General features: G+C 56.8%; 1 protein-coding gene across 2 annotated transcripts in view; it reads right to left on the reverse strand.

The window, feature by feature from the left end:
• Positions 1-3,601: 3,601 nt before the first annotated feature.
• Positions 3,602-21,835, reverse strand: part of BICD2 (BICD cargo adaptor 2) — a 45,741-nt gene continuing 27,507 nt past the window's right edge. Inside the window, exons 2-8 of one of the 2 annotated variants that reach the window (XM_042963926.1) lie at positions 17,801-18,013; positions 11,587-11,739; positions 10,457-10,891; positions 8,952-9,959; positions 8,676-8,827; positions 7,370-7,580; positions 3,602-5,700 (exon numbers count right to left, since the gene is read on the reverse strand). In XM_042963926.1, the coding sequence (XP_042819860.1) occupies positions 5,695-5,700; positions 7,370-7,580; positions 8,676-8,827; positions 8,952-9,959; positions 10,457-10,891; positions 11,587-11,739; positions 17,801-18,013 (2,178 nt within the window). In that variant the 3' untranslated portion in view covers positions 3,602-5,694. Of the gene's footprint in view, positions 7,581-8,675; positions 8,828-8,951; positions 9,960-10,456; positions 10,892-11,586; positions 11,740-17,800; positions 18,014-21,835 lie in introns of both variants that reach the window. The other variant, XM_042963925.1, reaches the window with a different exon arrangement.

Below are 21,835 nucleotides of genomic sequence, written 5' to 3' on the forward strand. Positions count from 1 at the left end.
TGTCAAGTTGCTATTAATATCCCGACTCTCGTCACTGATCTAACTTGAGTCATCTCTGTTTTTCAGTCTGGCCAAAGGTTTGACAATTTGTCAACCTTTTCTAGGAAATAACTTTTGGTTTTGTTGATTTTTTTGTACTGATTCTTCTAGTTCATTCGTCCCTGCTCTATTTACTATTTCCTTTTCTCTGCCACATTTGGGGGTTTAGGTGATCTCATTCCTTGGTGCACAACTGTTCATAGTACTTTCTTGTAATCTTTTATATTTCTGTAAAATCAGAAGTAATTTCTCCATTTTCATTTCTAATTTTTAGTAGAGTCTTTATTCATGGTCTAGAGGCCTGTCATTTTGCTGATCTTTTCAAAGAAACAACTTTTGATTTTTGGTGATTTTCTCCATTTCCCCCTATTGCCTGGTTTATTATCTCCACTCTAGTATTTGCCATCTCCTTCCCTCTGGTTGCTTTGGGCTGTTTGTTCTTTTCTTCTGCTTTCTTAAGGTGAGAGGTTATTGATTCGAGATCTTCCTTATTTCTTGATATCCTCCTTGACACAGTGATGAAGAGTAGTTTCACTTACACATATTTGTGAATTTCCCACATTTCATTATTATTCCTAATTTTATTCTATTATCATGGGACAATATGGTTTGCACGATTTCAATCTCTAATTTATTGTTTTGTGGCTTAACAGACGGCTTATCCTGCCTGGAGAATGTTCCGTGTCATATATGCTTCCTACGAACGTGTATCCTGTTGCTGTTTGGCGTCTGCCTTGGATGTGTTAGGTCTAGCTGGCTTATGGACCTGGTATTATTCTACTTCCTTTTGGATACTGTCTGGTTCTACTCTTGAAAGCGAGGTGTTAAAGTCTCCAGTTCTTATTGAACTCTTTCTCCCTTCAATTCTGGCAGCTTTTACTCGGTCTATTTTGGGGCTCCTTCGTTCGGTGCACACTTAATTGTTCTATCTTCTTGGTGAATTAACTCTTTTATCATTATATGTCCTTCCTTCACTGTCCCTCATAACAATTTTTGTCTTAAAGTCTATTCTGTCTGATACTAGAACAGCCATTCCTGTTCTCTTGTGGCTGTTTTTATGGAATATTTTTTTCCATTCTTTTACATTCAACTGATATATATGCCTTTGAATCTAAAGCAAGTCACTTATGAATGCACAGCTCAATCACGGTGTGGGAAATCAACGCGGTTTGGTAAGTAAATTTATCCCAGCTCTGGCTGTCTAGTGTATGCTTCCATTTTGTAAAGTACAGAAATACAAGCAGCCTGTACAGAGTCGGGGTTACCCTGGGAGGAAGAGCGGGAGCAGAGTGCACGAACGCCCTGCAGGACTGCCCTCATCCACTTCTCGTGAGGGTGGTGGGTGTAGGCGTGCAGTGTGCAGAACTCCAGTCAGCGGACACTTGTGTGCGGTCTCCTATATGGTGTGCTATCCTTAACACTTTTGGGTAAATAAAACAAATCTTAATTCCCTACTTGAGAGGGAGATGAACAAAAGGAATGTGTGTGTGTGTGTGTGTGTGTGTGTGTGTGTGTGCACGCGAGACACAGAGAGAGACAGAGAGAGAGAGAGAGAGAGAGACAGAGAGACAGAGAGACAGAGATTCTATTATTGCTCTCTCCTCCCAGGAGGCCCAGGACAAGGTGTGGTCATGGTATCCACGCAGACCTTTTCTGTGGGTGAGGTACTGCAGCACTGCCTTGTCCTGCTTAGGAGAAGCTCCATGTGCATGGTCCCCACCTTAGGGACCTGGGTTTACAAAAGCAGGCTCAGGGATGAATGAGGTGAACTCACAAGAGCCAGCGTGCTTGGCCACAAGAAGTTTGCCAAAATGGTAACACAGAGCCCTTCCAGCTCCGCTGTTTGGACACGGCTGAAAAGTGAGCACGTTCTCAGGAAAATCTGATGGCAGCCCATCCCTGCCGAGATCCCATGCCAGGTGACATCAGAGTGCAGGTACCTCTGTTGTCCCAGCAGGCTCCCATGCTGGCAGACAGCAGTCCCCCCATTATGATCTGCTTCAAAAGGCAGCCCTGGCGGGGAGGGTAGCCAGGGAACTTTGTAGTTGCTGGTTACACATCTGTGTTCACTGTGTGCACATCCGGAGTGAAAGTTAGGATGAATACGCTTTCCTAAATGCAAATTACACTTTAGTTAAAAGCTGACTTAAACTCACACTCCTACCGGACAAAGGACGAGCCCCATGGCCCGGCATCCCAGACCTTGGTGATAATGACAGTCAGCAAGAACTGTTTACCACGTCATCTGCCGGGCACCTTCTGTATGCCAGTTACCTAGGGCTTGATGAAATTTCACAACAACCTCTGAGCCAAGAACTATCATCCTTATCCTACAGTGGGGAAACTGAGGCTCAGAGAGAAGTCAGTCAGGGTAAGTGAGCCACTGAGGGGGGGCAATTCAGCCAAAGGTCTGTCTTTAAGCTGGCACTGTCGTTTCCAGCTCTGGTAACCTGCCAGATGTTGGGGTAAAAACCACTGCAGGGAAACAGACAAGGTGGTGGGAATAAGGGACATTCCCCCTTGGAAGGGAAGGCTGAGCGGGAGGCCTTTCAGGGCCAACTGACCCCCCACTCGCCCTCAGGAGGCTGCCACTCCACCCCTGAAAGAATCCAGAGCACATAGGGGGAGCGGTGGGGGGTGGGGGGAGAAAGCCTCAGCATCTGTGCCTGTGAGTCAAATACCCCAGTGGACAGGACTGGGCCAGGGCCACAGCACGCCTCGCACATGGTAGCAGCCTAGGGCTGGGTGACGCCTGCCCTGCCCAGCCCACCGCCAGCACACGCCCTCCTCCAGGTCTGTCGGGGGCTGTCTTTCCCCCCTGCTCCCGGAGCCTGGTGGGGCAGCATGAGCCAGCAGGGGAGGTGGATTTCTTCTAGCTACCGACTCAGAAAAACAGGGCTCTTTTGAAAGAGGTTTCAAATTGGACACGGGTTCAGGCAGCCGCTACTCATGCCAGCCACGGATCATGAGAGGAAGCGGCCTTGCAGCAGCCACAGGGCCAGGGGAGACCCCAGGGGGAGGGAGACCCTGGCCTCAGACAGCTGCCCTGAGGTCTGGGCAGCTCCTTGGGTCCGACTGAGGCTGTCAGAAGGACAGCGCCAGAGTGTGCCCAGGGCTTCCCGCTCCCTCAGCCAGGATTTGCCCCTCTGCTCACACCAGGACGGGCCCAGCACGCCTCAGACATTCCTGCAGGTGCACGTGGCTTTGCACTGACAAACAGGTCACTCTCGTTGCATCTACTCATCCCTAAGTTCACGGAGCAAGAGTCAGGGCAGAAGGACCCCACACGATCCAAACCTCTGCCTCTTGGGGAGGACGGCACGACGGCCATGTGCTCTCCCTGCCATGCCGCTGGGTACTCATGACAGTTGCTCACTGCCAGAGGCACCCCGTGCCTCCCCACCTCCCCACGCCTCCTGAAACAGGTCCCAGGCTGCCTCCAGTTCCTACCGCTAGGGTTACTGACCGGCTGGTCTCATTTCAGGCCCTGGAATTACGATGCATTGCTGGACCCGCATTCATCTGAAGGAGGGGGCAGAGCAGCCACACGGAACAAGTCTTGTGCTTTTTATTATTCTTTATTTATTGGTCCTACCACGTGACCCTTACCAGGCCCATGTTCCTATGTGCACTGGCTTTGCAGACATTTGCACCAGACGCCCGTGTCCCAAGTCGAGATTGACCGTTCCTTCCTACTCCTTTTCCAGGCTCTGCCTCACTTTCTCAGAATTAGAATGCATTTTTGTTTGTTTGTTTGTTTGTTTGTTTGGGTCTGTGTAAAGGTTCCTTGGCAGGAGAACATGCATATGATCTTAAAATAAAGACAACATTCTGACACTAAGGTAATGCACAGAAAAAATACAGTACTCAGACATCATTGCAAATAAATACCCCATACAGGTGAAGTTATTGTAAATGTAACATTATTTCTTATGGACCGACACTGTAATAGAAGGTAAAAATAGGGGTCCCTACAACTAGGAAGAAGAAATGCTTATTCCAGGAAACAGAATTCTTTGACCCTTGCTACTTATATATTATTATAATTTGTCCTTTATTTTGGAGAAGAGAAGACACTTTCTTCTTCTGTGAGTACCAATTTTACCGTATGCACAGCCTCACTCAGCAAACCCGACGGGACACAGCCCTGGACTGCTGAGGGGCTTCACCGAGTTCTGTTTCCTGAAATTAACAGCGATTAGTTACACCAAGCAAGAGAATACAGAACGTCTCTTCCTCACATTTGCAAAGAATACTACGGCTAGCCCTCACCCCTGCACGAGGCCGACAGCCGGCGCCCCTGCCGCCCGCTCTTCACAAACATGGCGTGTCGTCCACACCGCTGGCTTAGCTTGTCCCTCAAGTCCATTTGGTTCCCAAAGCACACTCGAGGTGTGTGTTCACTTTCCTTTTCTCAGCCCCTGAATCTGCAAGGATCTGCACAGTAAAGAATCACTGACTAACAGAATTTTGCACAATCGCTGTTTTCTTTCCCTCGATGAAGATGCCCAGGTTCAGGTATGAAGGTGTGCACCCGTTCACACCTACTGGTCCACACTGGCCTTCAACATTCCCAACTAGCTCCTCACTGTCCATTTTAGAGCACGAACTGCGCTGGGACACCTCCCTTAACTGATGAAGGCACTACTGGCAATGATTACTAACAAAAAGGCGTTGAGACAGAACACCCTAGAAACCGACGGCTGTAGGATTTTCTAAGTGTGCCACAATCTGGCACAACAACCAGAGTAACAAAACAATTCCAATTTGGAATTTCACTGGTACAGTTGTATAAAATTCTGTTAATCAGTCATGCTTCACAATGTCCTAAAACCCAGAAGATTCTGGAATTTGTAGGTAATACTACTCATTCAATAATTTATCTTTTTGTTTTCAAGTGCCTATTACTGTTTAACCAGAGCAAAGGTCAAGTTTTCTTCTTGTTACATTGAACTATTCCTAAGAATAATAATAATACAATATGAAAAACCCCAGAATTGGAATACCCTGGATTTCTTAATGAACATGGCATTTAAAATCTGTAATTTCAAACATGAACCATAATGCCGCATAACCTAAAAGGCTGCTGAACCACAGCGTGGCTACGACTGGCCGAGCTCCTTGCCGGGTCGAGGCCTTCACCTAAACAGTCTAGAGCTACACGCTGGGGAAACACGTCCGTGCCACGTGCTGACACCAGATCAACACGGCGGGAGCTAAGACGGAGCGCTACAGGACCACGAGACAGACCACGGCATCTGAGACCGTCTCTATGGGAGGGATCAAGGAAGCAAATATAATAATATCAAAATATCAAAAGTGCACAGGTTGATGGGATATAAAAGGGCATCTGTAACAGGGAGACCCCGGTGTTGAGCGTTTCTAGCGGGTTCTAAGCGAGCCTGATGGCCGCTGTCCGAGCAGGTTCTTCAGCACCGTACAGGCAAGCAGCTGGCGGCATTCTCAACATTAAAGCTTTATGTCCTCTGCCATTAAACACTCAGGGAATGCTAACTTGGAAAGAACTGCAGTGGCATATCCAAACAGGTTTCTAAGTGGACTTTTAGGCTGCCCTTCCTTCCTCTGCGTGGGCCCGCGGGAGGGGGAGGGGCTGCAGTGTGACAGGGCCGCGGCCGAGTCCTCCCGGCAGCTACTCTACAGCTGAAAACGGGAGAAAACAAGACAGCGTTAGAACCGGCACCGGCCCGACCACCGAAGCTCTGGCCGGGCGAGGACGTGGTGCGTTAGTCGGCAGCAGACGCGGAGAAAACCTGCGTGGGTTAGGGGGGCCGTGCCTTGTATGGACAAGAAGCCGCGTGCCAGGCTCGGCAGAGGGAAGAAGCGACGTGCGGGGCCAGCGGGCAGCCAGGCCCCTGGAAGACCCCTCCTCGGGCGGGAGGGGGCCTCGAGACCCAACATCCCGTCAGCAGAGCAGCCCGACCCCTGTCTTCCTGCTCCGGCCGTTGGCCAAACCCAAGGTGGTCCACGCAGCACCTGGAGTCTGCTGGGGATGGGGGGAGGGGCGGGAGCTGTGTGAGGGCAGCGCAGATGCTCCCCGGGGCCATGGAGAGAGAGGCAAGAAGCCCTTCGGGGAGAAGACTGCTGCAGCCTCGCGTCACGCAGCCCCCACCGGGCGACAGGGGTAAATACTGAGAAGTCCTGCTCCCAAATGTGGGAACTCGCGTGGCATGATGCCAAACGCCGGGAGCAGAGAGCCCTGCAGCTGCTCACCTGTCACTACCTGCGCGGCCGCACGGCTGGGGCAGGCCACGCACCCGCTGCGGGGTCCCAAACGGGCCTGGGCCCAGGCGGGGTGCCCTTCCCACACGGGGCTGGGCTCTGGGTACAGATGTGGGAGCCCCTCATTTTAGAGCCCTGTGATGGGGATCTGATCGCGTGGATCGCAGAGAGTGGAAAACCCACCCCGGAGGCTGGGGAACCCCTAAGTATAAAAGGACGGGCTCCCTGTGAGGACAGAGTCTGGCCAGGCACTTAAGAAGTTTTTCTCTTGGAAAAAAAAGACAAACCCCAGGCCTGGGACCTGCCGATGTGTCACCTCACAGGCCACCAGACAGGCGTGCAGATCTCAGAGAGGCTGAGCCTGCTGAGCCCTGGTGTCAGGTGTGGCGGGCGTGTCTGAGCCACGTGAGCACGAGCGGGGCCCCCGCCCACAGGCGCCTGGGCTGGAGGACGAGGGGCTGCAGGACGCGGGGCTGCGGGAGGGAATTCTGTTCTCGTGACCCAAATCCGACGTGCAGTGAGATGCCGCACAAACTACGAAGGAGTTGTCTCTGTAAACTGTGCCAAGCCACGCGCATCGGCTGAGGCCGTGCCTCGCACTCGGGCCAGAACCTCGCACTGCTGCCGGTCCCGGCGTCGCCGCGCATTAGACACGTGCGGGGAACATGCAAGTTTCAACTCCGGCTCTGTCCCCCTCCCCCTGCAGGAGCCGACGGCGCACAGGCCCTGGGAAGCCACGTTTTTGCAAGGACACCCCCCTCCCCCCACCGAGAGAGTAGCTGCTGTGAAGGGCGGTCCCGAGGGGCGAGAACAGACACCAAGCTCACAGGGTCCGGGTGGAAGAGCACGCCGCCTCGGCCAAATCCTTCCCTCTGCGCATTAGTCACGGTTAAGACCAGCCTAGCACCGCAGTCCCGCTGCTGCTGGGTTAGTGGAGGAGAAGCGGACGGGTGGCGTGCGGCAGGGTAGCGGCAGCTGCGGCCCCGTGGCCCTAATCGCAGTAAATGTTATACTTCTCGCCGCAGAGCACCTGAGTGGCGAGCCCGGCACCCTCGGCCCTGTCGCTGGCGCAGGCGCAGGTGTGACTTACGCTCGGGGTGCCCGGCTTGGCCTTGGAGGCGGCCTTGGCGCGGCCCCGCCGGGTCTGCTCGTGGTCCAGCTCGAGCAGCTCCAGCCGCTGGGTCAGCGCCAGCTTCTGCTGGATGGCCATGCGCAGCAGAGAGTTGAGCGTCTTCTTCTCGTCCTCGGCGGCTGCCAGCTGCCGCTGCATCTCATCCAGCTGCGTGATGTACTCGTCACACCTGTGGGGGCGCCAGAGGCAAGAGCGTGGCTGCGGACCTGCACGGAGGGCCTGGCGGGGCGGGCAGGAACAGACTGTGCCCTCAGCGATTCCGCTTTCTCTGGGAAGGGCTCCCAAGCTGGTTTTCTCTAAGGGAGGTGGCCAGGGCATCCAGCCCTCACGGGCAGGACTTGGCATGTTCCCAGATCAGGGCATGCACACAGCAGGTGCTCAGTAAATCACCTGATGGCAACCAGAGTCTGCGAGAGGCACGTATGGACGCACCCCCGCGCGTCCTCTGCTTCACTGGGACATGTGCCCCTCTCCTCATGGAGCTGGGAGAGAGAAACACCCACTCCAGGTCTGTCCCTGAGGGAGGCAGCGCTGGGCACACCTGCCCCTCGCTCCCATCCGCCATGGTCCTCCCGCTCCAGGGAGTGAGTTTGTGACCTCGGCTGCATTGGAGAATCCAGCCAAGTTCTTAAACAAAACAGGCTGCAGAAGTGGGGTTTCCAGACACCCACGTGCAGAGAAACTGGTGGTGAGGTCTTTCCCAAGCTCTACCCAGGAGGAAAGGGAGCCCCTAGCGAAGCCTAGAGACTTCTCTCCTGGTCTTTGCCCCTCTCCTCCTACACGGAGGAGCAGGAGCCCTGATTCAGTTTCTAACCCCATCTAACCCACAGCCTCAGCCTCCCCAGCCTCAAGAAGGCCCTGCCCTGGGTGTCTGCCCAACACCAGCCAGCAGATGGCATCGTGCCCCCTGGGTGGTAGAAACCCCCAAACCCAGGCCCCCAAGAAGCCCCCAGCAACGACTTCCAGGCGGAGGCATCTGGGCACAGGCGTCCACAGCTGGCTGCCCTTCCCAGCCCAATCCCCGACCGGCAGGTCAGATGGGGCACCCCGGGACCCTGCCCCCCCGCCTTGCAGGGAGCCGTCCCTGTGAATCCACACACTTTTCAGGGAGTCGGGGGGCTAACTCCTTGTCTGTGAGCCCGTGCCCCCTTCACACCTCGCGCCTCCAGCCTGCCCACTGGGGACCTGGCCTCTTGGCCTCCTCGTCTTGCATGTAAACCAAGGACAACACTGGCCCTGCAGCCACGGGAGCAGCGGGCGTTACCTGGTGGCAAACATGGCTCGCAGCGAGGAGAAGGTGGCCGCGTCCTCCTTGAGGGCCTTCAGCTCGTTACGCAGCTTCATCATGGTCTCGGTCACCATGGCCTTCTCATTCTCGTACTTGCTCTTCAGGTTGGCCAGGGCCACCTCGGCCGTCTGCGGATCACACACAAAGGGCACACAGTTGAGGAACGCGGGCAGGGGTCCGCCTGCCTCGGGGAGTCACGCTGGGGGTCCCAGGAGGGAGGAGCCCCGCCCGCCCTGCCCACTGGCCCCGCACCTGCTTGTTGGCCTTGAGGACCGTGCGCAGCGTGGTGATCTGCTCCCGCTTGGTGCTCAGCAGAGACTTCAACTTGAGGATCTCCTCCATGAGTGCCTCCCGGTCCTTATCCGAGGCAGGGCCCAGCTCCTGGGAGGCCAGGCGCTGCCGCGACAGCTCCGTGGTGCGGTCCACGGCTGCCTGCAGGTGCCTGATCTGGTCGCGGATGATGGCGATCAGGTTGTAGATGTTCATGGGCTCCCGGCGCGGGTCACTCAGAGGCGAGGGCAGGGAAGGGCTGGGCGAAGGGCTGCTGTCCCCGGCCCCAGCCTCCGCGGCCGGCGGTCCTTTGGGCAGGACGGGCGAGCGGCGCTCGCGGGCCTCAGGGCTGCCGTGGCCGGCGCCAGCTGCGCCCTCTCGGTAGTAGTCCAGCACGACGCGGGTGGGTGTCTCGTTGTTGCACATGCACACGTGGTGGTAGAGGTTGGCCAGCTCCTCGCTGAAGGTCACCAGCTCGTCCTGGGCCACGCTCAGGCTGCCCTGCGTCTCACCCGCAACGTCACTCACCTTCTTCAGCTCCGCCTGCAGCCGGGCCAGCAGCTCGCGGTCCTGGCGGCCGGCCTTCTCCAGCAGGGAGACCTTCTCGGCGAGCGCCTGGCTCTCGGCCTCATGCTGGCCCTTCTCCTCCGCGTGCCGGGCCTCGCCGGCCTCGTGTGCGCTGCGCAGGGCTTTCAGCTGCTCTCGGAGCTCACTGGCCTCTGCCAGGGCCGCGCGGTACTTGCAAGCCAGGATCTCGGGGCCGTTGATGTCCACCTCGTAGTAGTCACCATCCTCATGGCTGTCCCGCTCCTTCTCGCTGTCCAGGGCCGTCCGCCGCTCCTTGCCGGCCTGCAGGCGCCGCAGGGCACTGAGGTTCTCCGTGAGGCGGCTCACCTCCTCGTGTTGCTCCGACAGGGCGCCCCGCGCCTGCTCCAGCTGCTTCTGTGTGTCCTGCAGCGTCGTCAGCAGGCCCATCTTCTCCCGCTCCAGCTGCAAAAGCACAGGAGGCCCGTCACCAGCCCGCAGGGGCCACACGCTCGCAGGACCCCGCCCGCGCCACCGTTGTCACCCTGCAGGTCTGTTAACACGTGCATTGGGCGTGTCACGTCCACAGAGGCTGCCCAGAGGCTGGGGGGCCCCTCCATGGAGATGCGAGGACAAGGGGACAGGTGGGGTGCGGGGGGGGGGGGGGGGGATTCTGTTCCGTGAAGAGCAGGAAACCCTGACGTGACTCATCCACAGGACACGGTGCGGGAGCCCACGCGGGGCACCACGAGGGGGCGCGAGGAAAACTGGTGACCAGGGGCCTACTGCTCCAGCACCTCCCCCGCAGCACCGCAGACCCACTTGCGGCAACAACACAGACTTTACAGGAAACGCAAATGAGAGGACGGGGGCAGGACTGGAGGTGGGCAGGACTGGAGGTGGGGACGGCACGCGTGGCCCCAGGGCCCCGAGCAGTGAGACCCTGAGGGCCGCACCCGCACCTGCACCAGCTGCTGCTTCAGCTTCTGGATCTCGGAGATGTTGAGCTCGCTGAGGAGGTCGGACACCAGGCTGGGGGAGGGCGGGGCGAGACCGTCCTTGGAGGGCGTGGAGGTTCTGTTGTCGAGCGGCAGCTTGGCCAGGCTGCCGTGCTCGAAGCCGTTGGCCAGAGCCTCGGCGTCGTCGCCAAGCTTGAGGCCGTCCAGGGAGACGTGCAGGTGGCTGGTGTAGAGGGAGTCGTTGATGCTCATGTAGTGGGACAGCTCCTTGCGCAGACTGAGCTTCTGCTCGCGCTCTGTCTTCAGCGTCTCCAGCGCCTCCTCCAGCTGCCGCTCCGAGATCTCCTTGAGCCTGATGGCGTCCTCCAGCTGGCTGTTGAGGTCCTCGGTCTCCTCCTCCAGACGCTTGATCTCGTGCTTGAGGCCCTCAAACTCCACCTGGAAAAGAGCAGCACTCTCCTGTGCCTGAGCGACGGGGGCTCCGCGGCAGGGGACGGGGTGCTGGGGAGGGAGGTGGTCTGGGCACGAGGTGCACAGGAACATCAGGCCATACCCAGGACACTTGTGCACGTGCAAAGTGCGCTGCTCACTCGGCCGGAGACACTACGGAAATCAGAAGACACACATCCCTGCTGCAAATGTGTCCGCTTACTTAAAATGCTACCAGGTATACACTGGCTTTAAATCTTATGAAACTGGGGGTGCCTGGGCAGCTCAGTAGGTTGGGCTTCTGACTCTTGACTTCAGCTCAGGTCATGATCCCCAGGTTGTGGGGATCAAGCCCCACACTGGCTCTGTGCCAAGTCCAGAGCCTGCGTAAGGTTCTCTCTCAAAATAAAAAATCAAAGGTAAATAAATTCTACACAGCTACTTAATTAACATTAAATATTTTAAGAAATATAAAACACATACCTACATGTGTGCCATGACCATCACTCCTAATCGTATCTCAGGTCACAGGTACAGGCGCCCTGCGTCTCGGGGGCAACCAGCCCTACAGGCAGAGCTGAGTTCTCTGGTCTAGGAGAGGCCGGGCCCTGGCCGCACCTCCATCCCCGGCAGTGTGCTGTGCAGCCCTGGGCTCGGCTGTGGGGAAGGAGGCAGGGCAGCACCCTGGGAGCACGGACACTTGCCTGGTTCTGCCTGAGCACGGACACCTGCTTCTGCAGGCTGATGTTCTCCTCCTCCAGCTCCGAGTAGTCCTGCAGCAGACGGGCCTCTCGGAACTTGTACTCCTTGATATCATCCCGCAGGCGGCCACGCTGGGTCTCCACGTTCTGGTTGATCTGCCGAGAAGAAGTGGGGTGTGGGCAGCCGACCACGGGCAGTGTGCTCTGGGGTGCACAGTAATGGGTCTCAGCCTGATCTGACCCCTGGTGTCCTCATCTGTAAAATGGCTAAAAGCAGTTCCTTCCCTCACAGGCTGCAGCTACTTAAACAGCTCAGCACACCTGGCCCAGCGATGCCTCCTCAGCACCCTGATCCCAGAGAAACAAAAACAGGTCCACACAAAAACTTGTGCCCAAGTGTTCAGGCGGCATTATTCACAGCAACCAAACATGGAAACATCCCAAAAGCTCACCAACCGATGAGCAAATAAACAATATGTGGTCCAATCACACAAGGGGATGTCATTCAGCTATAACACGGGCTGCAGTGAACCCTGAACCACCACGAGGTGGTGTTCCCACTGTGTGATCCCACACACGGGACATGGGCAGAGCAGGCTAATCCACAGAGAGAGAGAAGGCGGGAAGTGGGGTGGGAGGGGTAGGGAGTACCTGGAGGGGCTTCCCTCTGGAGTGATGGAAAATTCAGGGATGGATATGGGACGGTGCATGAATCTGTGTGCACACTGAGCGGGTGAGCCGTCAGGGATGTGGATTATGTCACACATCCTTGAGGGTGCAGGTATCGCGCGGAGAAAGTGGCTGACACAGACCTGTGCGCACTGCGCGACCGAGACTCAGGATTTCCCAACCTGCCACCACCAGGCGCTGGGCCCCTCGACCTCAGTCCTTCCGACATTCCGGCCGCCCTGGGTGTTACAGGAAGTTCAGCAGCCCCCTGCCCGCTGGAGACAGCTCCATCCCGCCCTGAGGCAACTGAGACTGTTGCAGACACAGCCAGCACCCCCCTCGGGGTAGGGCTGACCCTACAACAAACTGTCTCCCACCCGCCCTGTTTCCACACCCCAGGTGGCATCTGGTGCCCCCAGGCCAGGCCAGCCCACCAGGGTCCTCAGGTGGAAACGCCGTCGCCTCCCAGACCCCCTTCTTCTGCCCTCTCCCCTGACACACGGCCTCTCCACTGGTGCTAGGCCTTCTCGTGATCACATCCATGCTTTGCAGACAAGATTCCAAGATTCCGTGCAGGGAAAACCAGTACAATAATGCTGCACTGGGAAAATGAAATAGGACCAGGAAGAAAAACATGAGAGCAACAGGAGGAGGGAGTTGTTCTACACAAGCACTCCTGACGATGTCACTACCAGAGTCTCCAGCAAAGTGACCCAAGAAGGTGGCCAAACGCTGACACCAGAAGAAACAGACACCGAGTTACAGACTGGAGTAAAATCAAGGCCCACCCAGAAAGCAAAACTCCTGTTAAACAGGAAAAAATAAGTAAAATAACACAGGAGGAGTGGTGACAAGACGAAACACAGTTACTCCCATTTATCCGGAGGGGCAGCTGGAAACGCCTAACGACACTGCGCTCGGTCCTCAGTGCGGGCCGCTTCCTGCCACGGTCAGTGTCAGAGCCAACTTGGTGCAGCATCGGGCCCAGTGCTAGTCTAGCTGCCACCATGCTGACTGCACGGGTGAGACTGACATGTGACTTAGCAGAGCACCCTCCATCATGCAGTGGGCCTCATCCAATTAGCCAGAACAGAGCATAAGAATTCTCAGGAAGGAGGAATTCTGCCTCCAGATCCCTTCAGACTCCAGCTGTTCCCCAGGTCTCCAGCCTTTGGCCCGCCCTGCAGATTCTGGACCCACGCGCCCCCACAATCACAAGAGCCGATTCCCGACACTAACTCTCTCACTCACACACAGAGTGTCTCTGGGTCTATTGCTCTGGACAGTCCTCACCACCAACACGATGACGGATCTGTAAGAACTGGGACTGTGTGCTCACCACTGCCGCGCGGCCACAGCAGGCTGGTGCCTCCCAACCGCGACTCGGCCCACCCTGGCCCGATGCACCTGCAGGGAGCACCGGTCCACTCTGCACAGAGGACACAGGAGGGGAAATGGGGGGTTGGCCCCGAGAGGGACAGAAAGAGGAGGTGCTGCCTGCCAGGGCCCCCCAGGCCCTCCGCGCCCCAGAACCTGAGCACCAGGCGGCACTACCGAGGTGAAGCTGCACACGGCCTTTGTCCTTGATTGAAAGTTAACTCTCATCCTGTAAGACCACCCTTGGAAAGTGCACACCTCAGCGGCTTTAGTTTGCTCCCTGCTCACGGTTACCCAGACCCAGAGCACTTCCTCACTTTCCGTGAAGGACAAGAAGTGCTTGCTCATCCGTCCACCGGAAGCGCCTCGCTCTCTGTCCTAAGTCACTTTGTTTGGGTGCAGGTGTTGCTCTAATATGTGTGGCACGGCCTGGCACAGCCACCTGGGGTGGAAGCCCCGGCCTGAAACCGGCCAGCTACCCGCAGGTTTGTACGGCAAGACCAACAGGCTAGAAGGCCGACCAGATTGCAGAAACAGAAGCAAGGGGCATGGCCCCCCACGGCCAGGGCCAACTCGGCCTTCCCAACCCAGAGTGACGCGTCTGTGGTGCGCCCCACCTGGGTGCCCAGGAGTCACGTCCCACCCTGCTCTGTCGCCAGGAACTATGATACAGCCTCCACTCATAAGCACCGGGGCCGACGAAGAGCACACGGGCCCCGTGGGCAGCCAGGTAAGGCGCACGCAGCCCACAAGCTGGCCCAGACGCCAGGTGGCAGGTGAGGGCGCCGCGTGCTGATGCTGCAGGAACCCAACACCTCACTCTGGTTCCCACACAGACAGGGCACCTCCGCCTGGCCCACACCCGACTCCAAGGCTCAAACAAGCTCCAACTGGCCACCACACAGTGTGGTTTTCCCCAAAGTCAGCATCTTCTCCCAAGGAGCCTGTCAACAGCAGCCCTGATGACGGGCACAAGGTGTAGACACATGGCCCCAACAGGGTGCAGCCCAAGTGGACAAGGTGGGGCACACGAGGACCCCCCCAGACCTCAGCATCCTCGTCGGCAAAACAGGTGTGACAACGGGGCTGGCCTCTGAGCCCCCAGCCCATCTACCCAACATGCTCACACCTCAGCCCCCAGCTGCCCTGAGGAGAGTGTGGGAGCAGACACTGCCCTTCAGTGAGGAAAGTGCGCAAGGGCCCATGGAGGGCAGGCACGTGGGACTCACTCCAGCGAGATGGCAGTCCTCATGCGGACAGAGAAGCACCTTCGTCCTTCCAGCCAGGCCTCTGCCCACCCTCCCTGTCCACCCCAAGAGGGAGGGAGGGAGGCTCCCCAGGTGGATGTGTGTGGGGCGGGGGTGGGGGGACAGACGTGCCTGGAAGGTTCTAGACCAGGGGTGACACTCTAGGTCTGGGTGATGGGGGAGGGGGAGGAGCAAGGAGACAGAGACAGGAAGGAGCATCAGGAGAGGGACCCCAGGGACCAGCCTCACTTGGGTGCTTATGACAGCCAGACAGAGGGACACAAAGTAGTCCCACGGGTGGAGGCTCTCTCCTCCTGGCCCTCCACTGTACCTCCCACTGCCCTTCTCCCAGGGGTTCCTAGGGAGGTGCTGAGAGATGACCCAGCTGGACCCACCGTCTCAAGGCAGGCACTGAAGCTGGTCTGACCAGAGTCCTGGGATGGGCCAAGCAATGTGGCTTCTGCAGGGATGGGGCTGGTTCCAAAGCTCTGTTGTACACGTGGCAGTTGAGAGACCCACGGGACTAGATACTTTAGTGGAACTAACTGTATATAATACACTAGAACTGGGTTCCTAGTAAGCCGTGCCCACAGCTGCAGCCACCAGAAGAGCTGGCCCTGGGGAGGCAGGACGGGGCACGGCAGGTGCGCCTGCCTGGGCCCAGGAGGCACCTTCTCCTGGCTGTGCAGGGATCCCCAAAGTGCCTGGGCAGGTAAGGGTTTTCCTGTGAGACTGCAGAGGCCAGGGGAGGAGTGTTCACCGTGTGTGTGTGTGTGTGTGTGTGTGTGTGTGTGTGTGTGTGTGTGGCGGGGGGGGGGGGGGGGAAGGGCGCCACCCCAGGGGCCAGTCGGGTCCAGCCCTGCTGCCCAGGAGGAATGTGCACTTCCCCTGGAGTCCAGTCCCTCATCCCGTGTGAGGCTCCACCCCTGCTGCCTCCTCCACATGCCCACGTCCCCTCCTCCGCCTCCAGGCTGTCTTCCATCCCCTGGTTTGGACCAGGTGTCCTCCCACCCCAGCACCCCCCACCTCCACCCCATGCTGAAGAGTCCACCCGGCACCTGGTGAGGCTGCTCTTGACCCACCGCCCATCTCAGCTCATGACCAATGCCTGGCCTCCTTCCAGCAGGCTCCTGGCAGCCTGGACGCCACCACAGCAATCAAGCCCTTTTGGCTCCCACCCTGGGTGGCAGGGGGGGCGGGCACAGAATTCTGCTGGGACATCTCTGTCATTTACTCCTGGGCCCAGACACACAGGGTCCACCAAGGCAGCAAGGACAGGGCCCACCAGGACAAAAAGACCACCTGAGTAGATGATGCTGACTCCTCTCCGACCCAGTCCTGCTTCTCAAGGGCAGCCCCCACCCCCTCCCCAGGGCAAATCTCTGGAAGGCCTCAGTGGGCACACAACCTGACTCTGCCTCCAACCAACTGTGGCCACGCCCGGCTCCCTGGGACTCTGCCTCTCCATCTGTAAGATGGGGCTCAAGATCATGTCCCAGGACAGAAGCTGGTTGGGCCTGTCCACACACTGTGCAGAGGTCAGAGGTCAGCACCCTAAAGCTGCCAGCCTGGTGACCCTGCTCCTTGCTTTCCCCACCTGTGAGATGAGGGAAGTATCTGGATGCCCACAGAGTCACTGAGAGAATGAGTTCTGGGGCAGCTGGAACCATCCCATGTGCAGAGTATGTCTGTTATACAGGTCACACGATAGTGGCCCCTGGACCCGCCTGGGAAGCTGGCAAGCCTAGGTGGACACCTAGGCTGACTGTCACAGGGGGGGTTTGGTCAGAGGGCACCGTGCAGCTGGCACATCACTGCACCGGGATGGCAGCAGGACTGGGCACAGGAAGGCCCAGCTATTCTCGTGGCGGGGTGTCTGCCGGGGGACCCTGCACGACCCACACAGCCACATCACACCCAGGCAGGTGCAGGGCGGCACTTATCAGGGACGCCTGGCGCCGTGTTCTCCTAGTCCAGGAAGGAGCTTGGCACAGCAGCCTGGCAAAGGCCACAAGGCCAGGACCAGCAGAAGAGTGATGGAAGCAGGGTACAGAAGGGGCTGGCGGTGGCAGGGATGCTGCCTGGGGGCAGTGGGGACCTGTGGGGCAACAGGCAGGGCCCGGAGAGAAAGAGGCAGCTGCGAGTGTGTGGGGGTGGGGACGGGCAGGCTTCCTCCCGAGGCCCCACCAAACCTGCTCTTGTGTGGGCCTGGCTGAGCTCATTTCCTGACGCCCAAAGCCAGGAGTCAGCAGGTCACCAGGGCTCTCCTGACAGCCCACGCAGGCCCTTCTGGAAGAGGAAAAGAGCAGCACCAGGCTGGCTGGGTAAGTGCCTGCACTGGCTGTTCTGGGCCAGGGGGCCTGGCCAGCAGTGAGGCCGAGACACCTCGGAGGTCAAATCCACACCCCCAGCGGCCCCTCCTCCCATCCCAAGCAGGATAATCCGGTGGGAGGAAATGAAATCATGCACTCTGGCTCCACACAGCCGAGGATGGCCCGCCTCCCTGATCCAAGCCAGCACCCCCCCTCCCCAGGCCCACAGGCCTCTATGACCTCTGACCCCAAACCAGGGCGGGTGACTGCTCCCCACTGCTGCCAGGCCCTGAGCTCTGTCCCAAATCTCGGCAGAGTCCCCTCCAAGTCCTGTGGGATCCCGACTGCCCCGTACCCTCGACTGTGGAACTCTGCACCGGCCACCACTCAGAACCGTCTGTCCATCTAGTCACCTGTCACTGCCACCCGCCCCCCCCTCGCCCGCCGCCTCCCCGCTCCGGTAAACAGAGGGCAGAGAGTAGGTCTCCCTGTGGCCCAGAGCGAGCAAGGCCCCTTCCCCTCCCGATGAGAACCCAGAGGTCCCAGTCTGGAGGACAGCAGCACAGCCCTCTACCTCCCTGCCCTCCCGCCTCTGCCGGGCTTGCTGGTTACCTCCTTCAGCTCCTGCGCCACGGACGCCAGGCGCTCGCTCTCCGACTGAGTGTTGGTGAGCACGTTCCGCAGCTGCTTCAGCTCCGTCTGCAGCTCCAGCACCTTGCGCACATAGTACTGCTCCTTGGAGGCCGACTCCTGGATCAGACTCTCCTCCCGGCTCTCGCCGTCCGCGGCTACCTTCTTGTGGTTCGTGTGCGCCTGTCCAAACGCCTGCACAGAGACCAGGTGCTCATAAAAGGGAGGCCAATGCCAGCTAGCCCTGCAGCCAGACACCCCGGTGTGCACACGCCGGACATCGGGGAAGGACACGATCAGACACAGTGGAAGCTGGACAGCGGCTGCTGGACACCTAAGGGCTACACGGGGCTGCGGGGCTACTGGTCAGGTGGAGACGGGGCCAGGGAGGAGCTAGGTGGGGGCTGATGGCCAAGTGGGGCCAGACTAGGGAAGGACCCGGGCCCAGTCGGGGGACTGGCTGGGGGCTCAGTGAGACGAGGTGGGGGCGGGAACCCAGCCCCACTCTGTGCAGCAGTCTCCCTCAGAAGTCAGGCTGCTGACCCAGGGGCCAAGCAGAGAGATCCTGCTCTAGGCAGGTCTGAGGTCCCCGCAGCGCTGCTCTGCCCCACTCTGACCCCTCTGTTCACCCATCCTGGGAGGGTGGAGCCCAGGCCGAGTGGTGGGACAGGAGCGTGAACCAGGATATTCAGAACCGGTGGACAGACCAGTACGTGTGCCCCAGTTGGGAGACCCCACCTGCCCGCCCAGAGCCTGGGTGGAAAGCTAGCTCGAAGTACCAGAGGGGAGAGAACACTGCCATCTCGACCCCCAGACCTAGGCAAGGAGGCTCTGCGCCCAGGCTCAGGGAGGAGCCCCCATGGGTGAGCGCAACCTGCCGTGGCCACAGCTGCCAGGACGCGATCCCTGCGTGTCCTCTCTGGTGGCCCCTTTCCCACTGGCCACCCCATGCAGAATCTTTGCAGGGCTCCTGGCTCGAGGAAGAAAAACAAAATCCATGGAGGGCTGCTGAGGAAGAAGGAAGTTGATGTCTCTGTTTCTTGAGAGAAACGGGGGCATTTTCACTTATTTGCTATTCTATATGAGGTGTAGGAATTCTGTCCAAGAAAACAATTGGGGAAATATGTATAAGGAAAAGGGTGTTAGTGAGCAAGACCGGTTCTGATCTAAAAACTGAAAATGTAAGAGCTGGCAGGGGATGGGCTAGACGAGGTGGGGACTGGTTGGGAGAACTGCTCTCCTTCCAGAGGACGGGGTCTTGCTCATCTGTCCCCAGCCGCCAACACAGCCTGCTCTGGCAAGAGGCGTGTCTTTTCAAACCAAATCAGCTCTGCTCTGTCCTTTCTGATGCTGTCCTCCTGCAGTCCAGTCCCAGGGAAAGAGGAGACAAATCACAGATTCTTGTCCATCCCGGGTGGACAGGACATGGCCCATCCTGGGTGGCAGTCCCAACCCCCAGCCGCACAGCCGTCCTGGGTGTGCCAGAACCTGCCAGGCTTCTCACAGGGCAGGTGCCCTGGAAAGCACCTGGAAAGCCCTGGAAAGAGCTGAGGGGTCTCTCCAACTTCCAAACAAGCCTAAGGGGGTGACCTGGGCAGAACACTCGTGACCCTCAAGCTGGAGCGTGGACATCTCACCAGGCGTTGAAGCGACCTCAGAGGCCGTCCCGAGGCAAGACGGCTACATGCTATGACACATGCAGGCGTGAGCACACTCACGTCCAGGCCTGCCGGCCTTGGCCCAGATGTTCGCCTCTGTCTAGCCCTCACCCTGCCCACAAGCACAGAGGTGGCTTTTCAGAGACAACAGGGCTGGAGGCTTACACCTCCTGCTGAGCTAGTAAGACAGTAACAGGACTGGGTCTGGCTCCCATGTGCAAAAGCTACAATAACTGAGACCTTTATGTGACTAAGCAATAATTTTCAAGTCACTGGACATCAGGCAGTGAGACACAGGTGGTCTCCATGACAGCCCCCCTTCCCCCCCCCCCCCACCAGGGGAACCCTGACCATGGTGCAGAGAGACAGTGGCAGATGGGCCAGACAACCTGGAGTCAGGTGGTGCTACAGGACAACGGACAAGGCAGCAAGGTGGCAGACCTGCGGACAGAGGGGACAATCAGTGCACAGCTGTGAAACAGCCACCAGGTGGGCCATGCAGAGGGACAGATGGAACAATCCCACTGCTCCCCCAGGCTGAAAGCAGCACGCTTCCAGCAACCACAGGGGAGCCCTAAGCCACCGGGGCAAGCAGGGGGAGCACCTACAGGGACCAGTGGAGCTGGGGAGTGCTTTCTGGGCCTGAACAACGAGGCATGGGACACGCAGGAACAACAGCACCATCTCCCAGCTCTGAGAAACTGGCAGCGAGAGGGAAGGGAAACTGGTCCGTGGCGATGAGAGTCAGGCTGTCGCCTGGCAGACTGATTTCTACAGGCTCAGGAAGCAGACCAAACGCTGTGGAGCAGGGACTCAGAAGACGCAGAGGATGGAATTACAAAGCGTGACATTAAGGGGGCACTGGATGGGATCACCAGCAGAAGATAAGATTAGGAAACTTGAAGAAACAGCAGTGACACACACAGAAAAAGAAAAACTAAAACAATAAAGAGCACATGAGTGAGCGGGGGGACAACTTCAAGGAGCTTCACACACGGGCAACTAGAGTCCCCAGGGGACCGAAAGGGGTGAGGATAAAAGTACCTGAAACAAAATAATGGCTGAAAAATTCCCAAATCTGATAGAAACTACAAATCTACAGACAGTAGCAGCCCACTGCCCCTGAGCACAAGTGAAATGAAAAAAGCTACACCGAAGCACATCACAAAACTCTTCAAAGCTAGTGGTGCAGAGAAAACACTAAAATCACCTGGAGGGAGAAGACACGCTTCAGCTCATAAAGAAGCACACAAGATGACAACAGATTTCTCTGACAAGCTGGGAGATGGAGGAACGTCTCGACACAACAAAACAAAACAAACCTATTAACAAAGAGCTACACCCAGTGGAAACTTCACAAACAGAGGTGAAATGAGACTTCAGACAGACAAGTGCTGAATTTATCACCAGCAGACTTGCATTACAAAGACGTTAAATTAAACCCTTCAGGCAGAAGAAAAACAATACCAGATGGAAATCTAGATTTAGGAGAAGGAAGTGCAAGTGCCAGAAATGATAAGTATGGAATAAATACAAAAGGTTTGTCTTATTATTTAAGTCCCTTTAAGAGACAATTAACTGGAGACTCAATGCAACCCCTATCAAGATTCCAATGGCCTTTTTTGCAGAAATGGAAATTCATATGAGATTGCAAGGGGCCCAGAATAGCTAAAACAATACTGAAAACAAAGCAGGAAGACTCAAATTCCCTATTTCAAAACTTAATATAATGCTACAGTGATCAAGAGAGCGTGGTACTGGCATAAGATAGACAACACAGACCAATGGAACAGAAGAGTCCAGAAATAAACCCTCGCATATGTGGTCAATTGATTTTTGACAAATGTACAGAGATAATTCAGTGATGAAAGAATCGTTTTCCAACAAAATGGCGCTGGGACAAATGGACATCCACATGCAAAGAATGAAGCTGAACGCCCACCTCACATCATATACACAATTAACTCAACATGGATCAGAGACCTAAATGTAAGAACTCAAACTACAACTCTCAGAAGAAAAAACAGGGATAAATCTTCATGACCTTGTTGGCAACAGGTTCTTAACCTGTGACACCATAAGCATGAGCAAAAACAACAAAAACCAGATAAATTGGACTTCGTAAAAATTAAAACATTTGTGTATCAAAGAACGCCATCAAGTGAAAAGACGACCTACATGACAGGAGAAAATACTTTCAAATCTTTTATCTGATAGGCTGTAATGTCTAGAATGTATAAAGAACTCCTGTAACTCAACAATAAGAAGACAAACAACCCAATTTAAAAATGGACAAAGGATCTGAACAGACATTTCTCCAAAGAAAATAAACAAGCAACCAGCAAGTTCACGAGAAGAT

Source organism: Panthera tigris, chromosome D4, assembly GCF_018350195.1.
Source record: "Panthera tigris isolate Pti1 chromosome D4, P.tigris_Pti1_mat1.1, whole genome shotgun sequence".
NCBI classification, from domain to species: domain Eukaryota; kingdom Metazoa; phylum Chordata; class Mammalia; order Carnivora; family Felidae; genus Panthera; species Panthera tigris.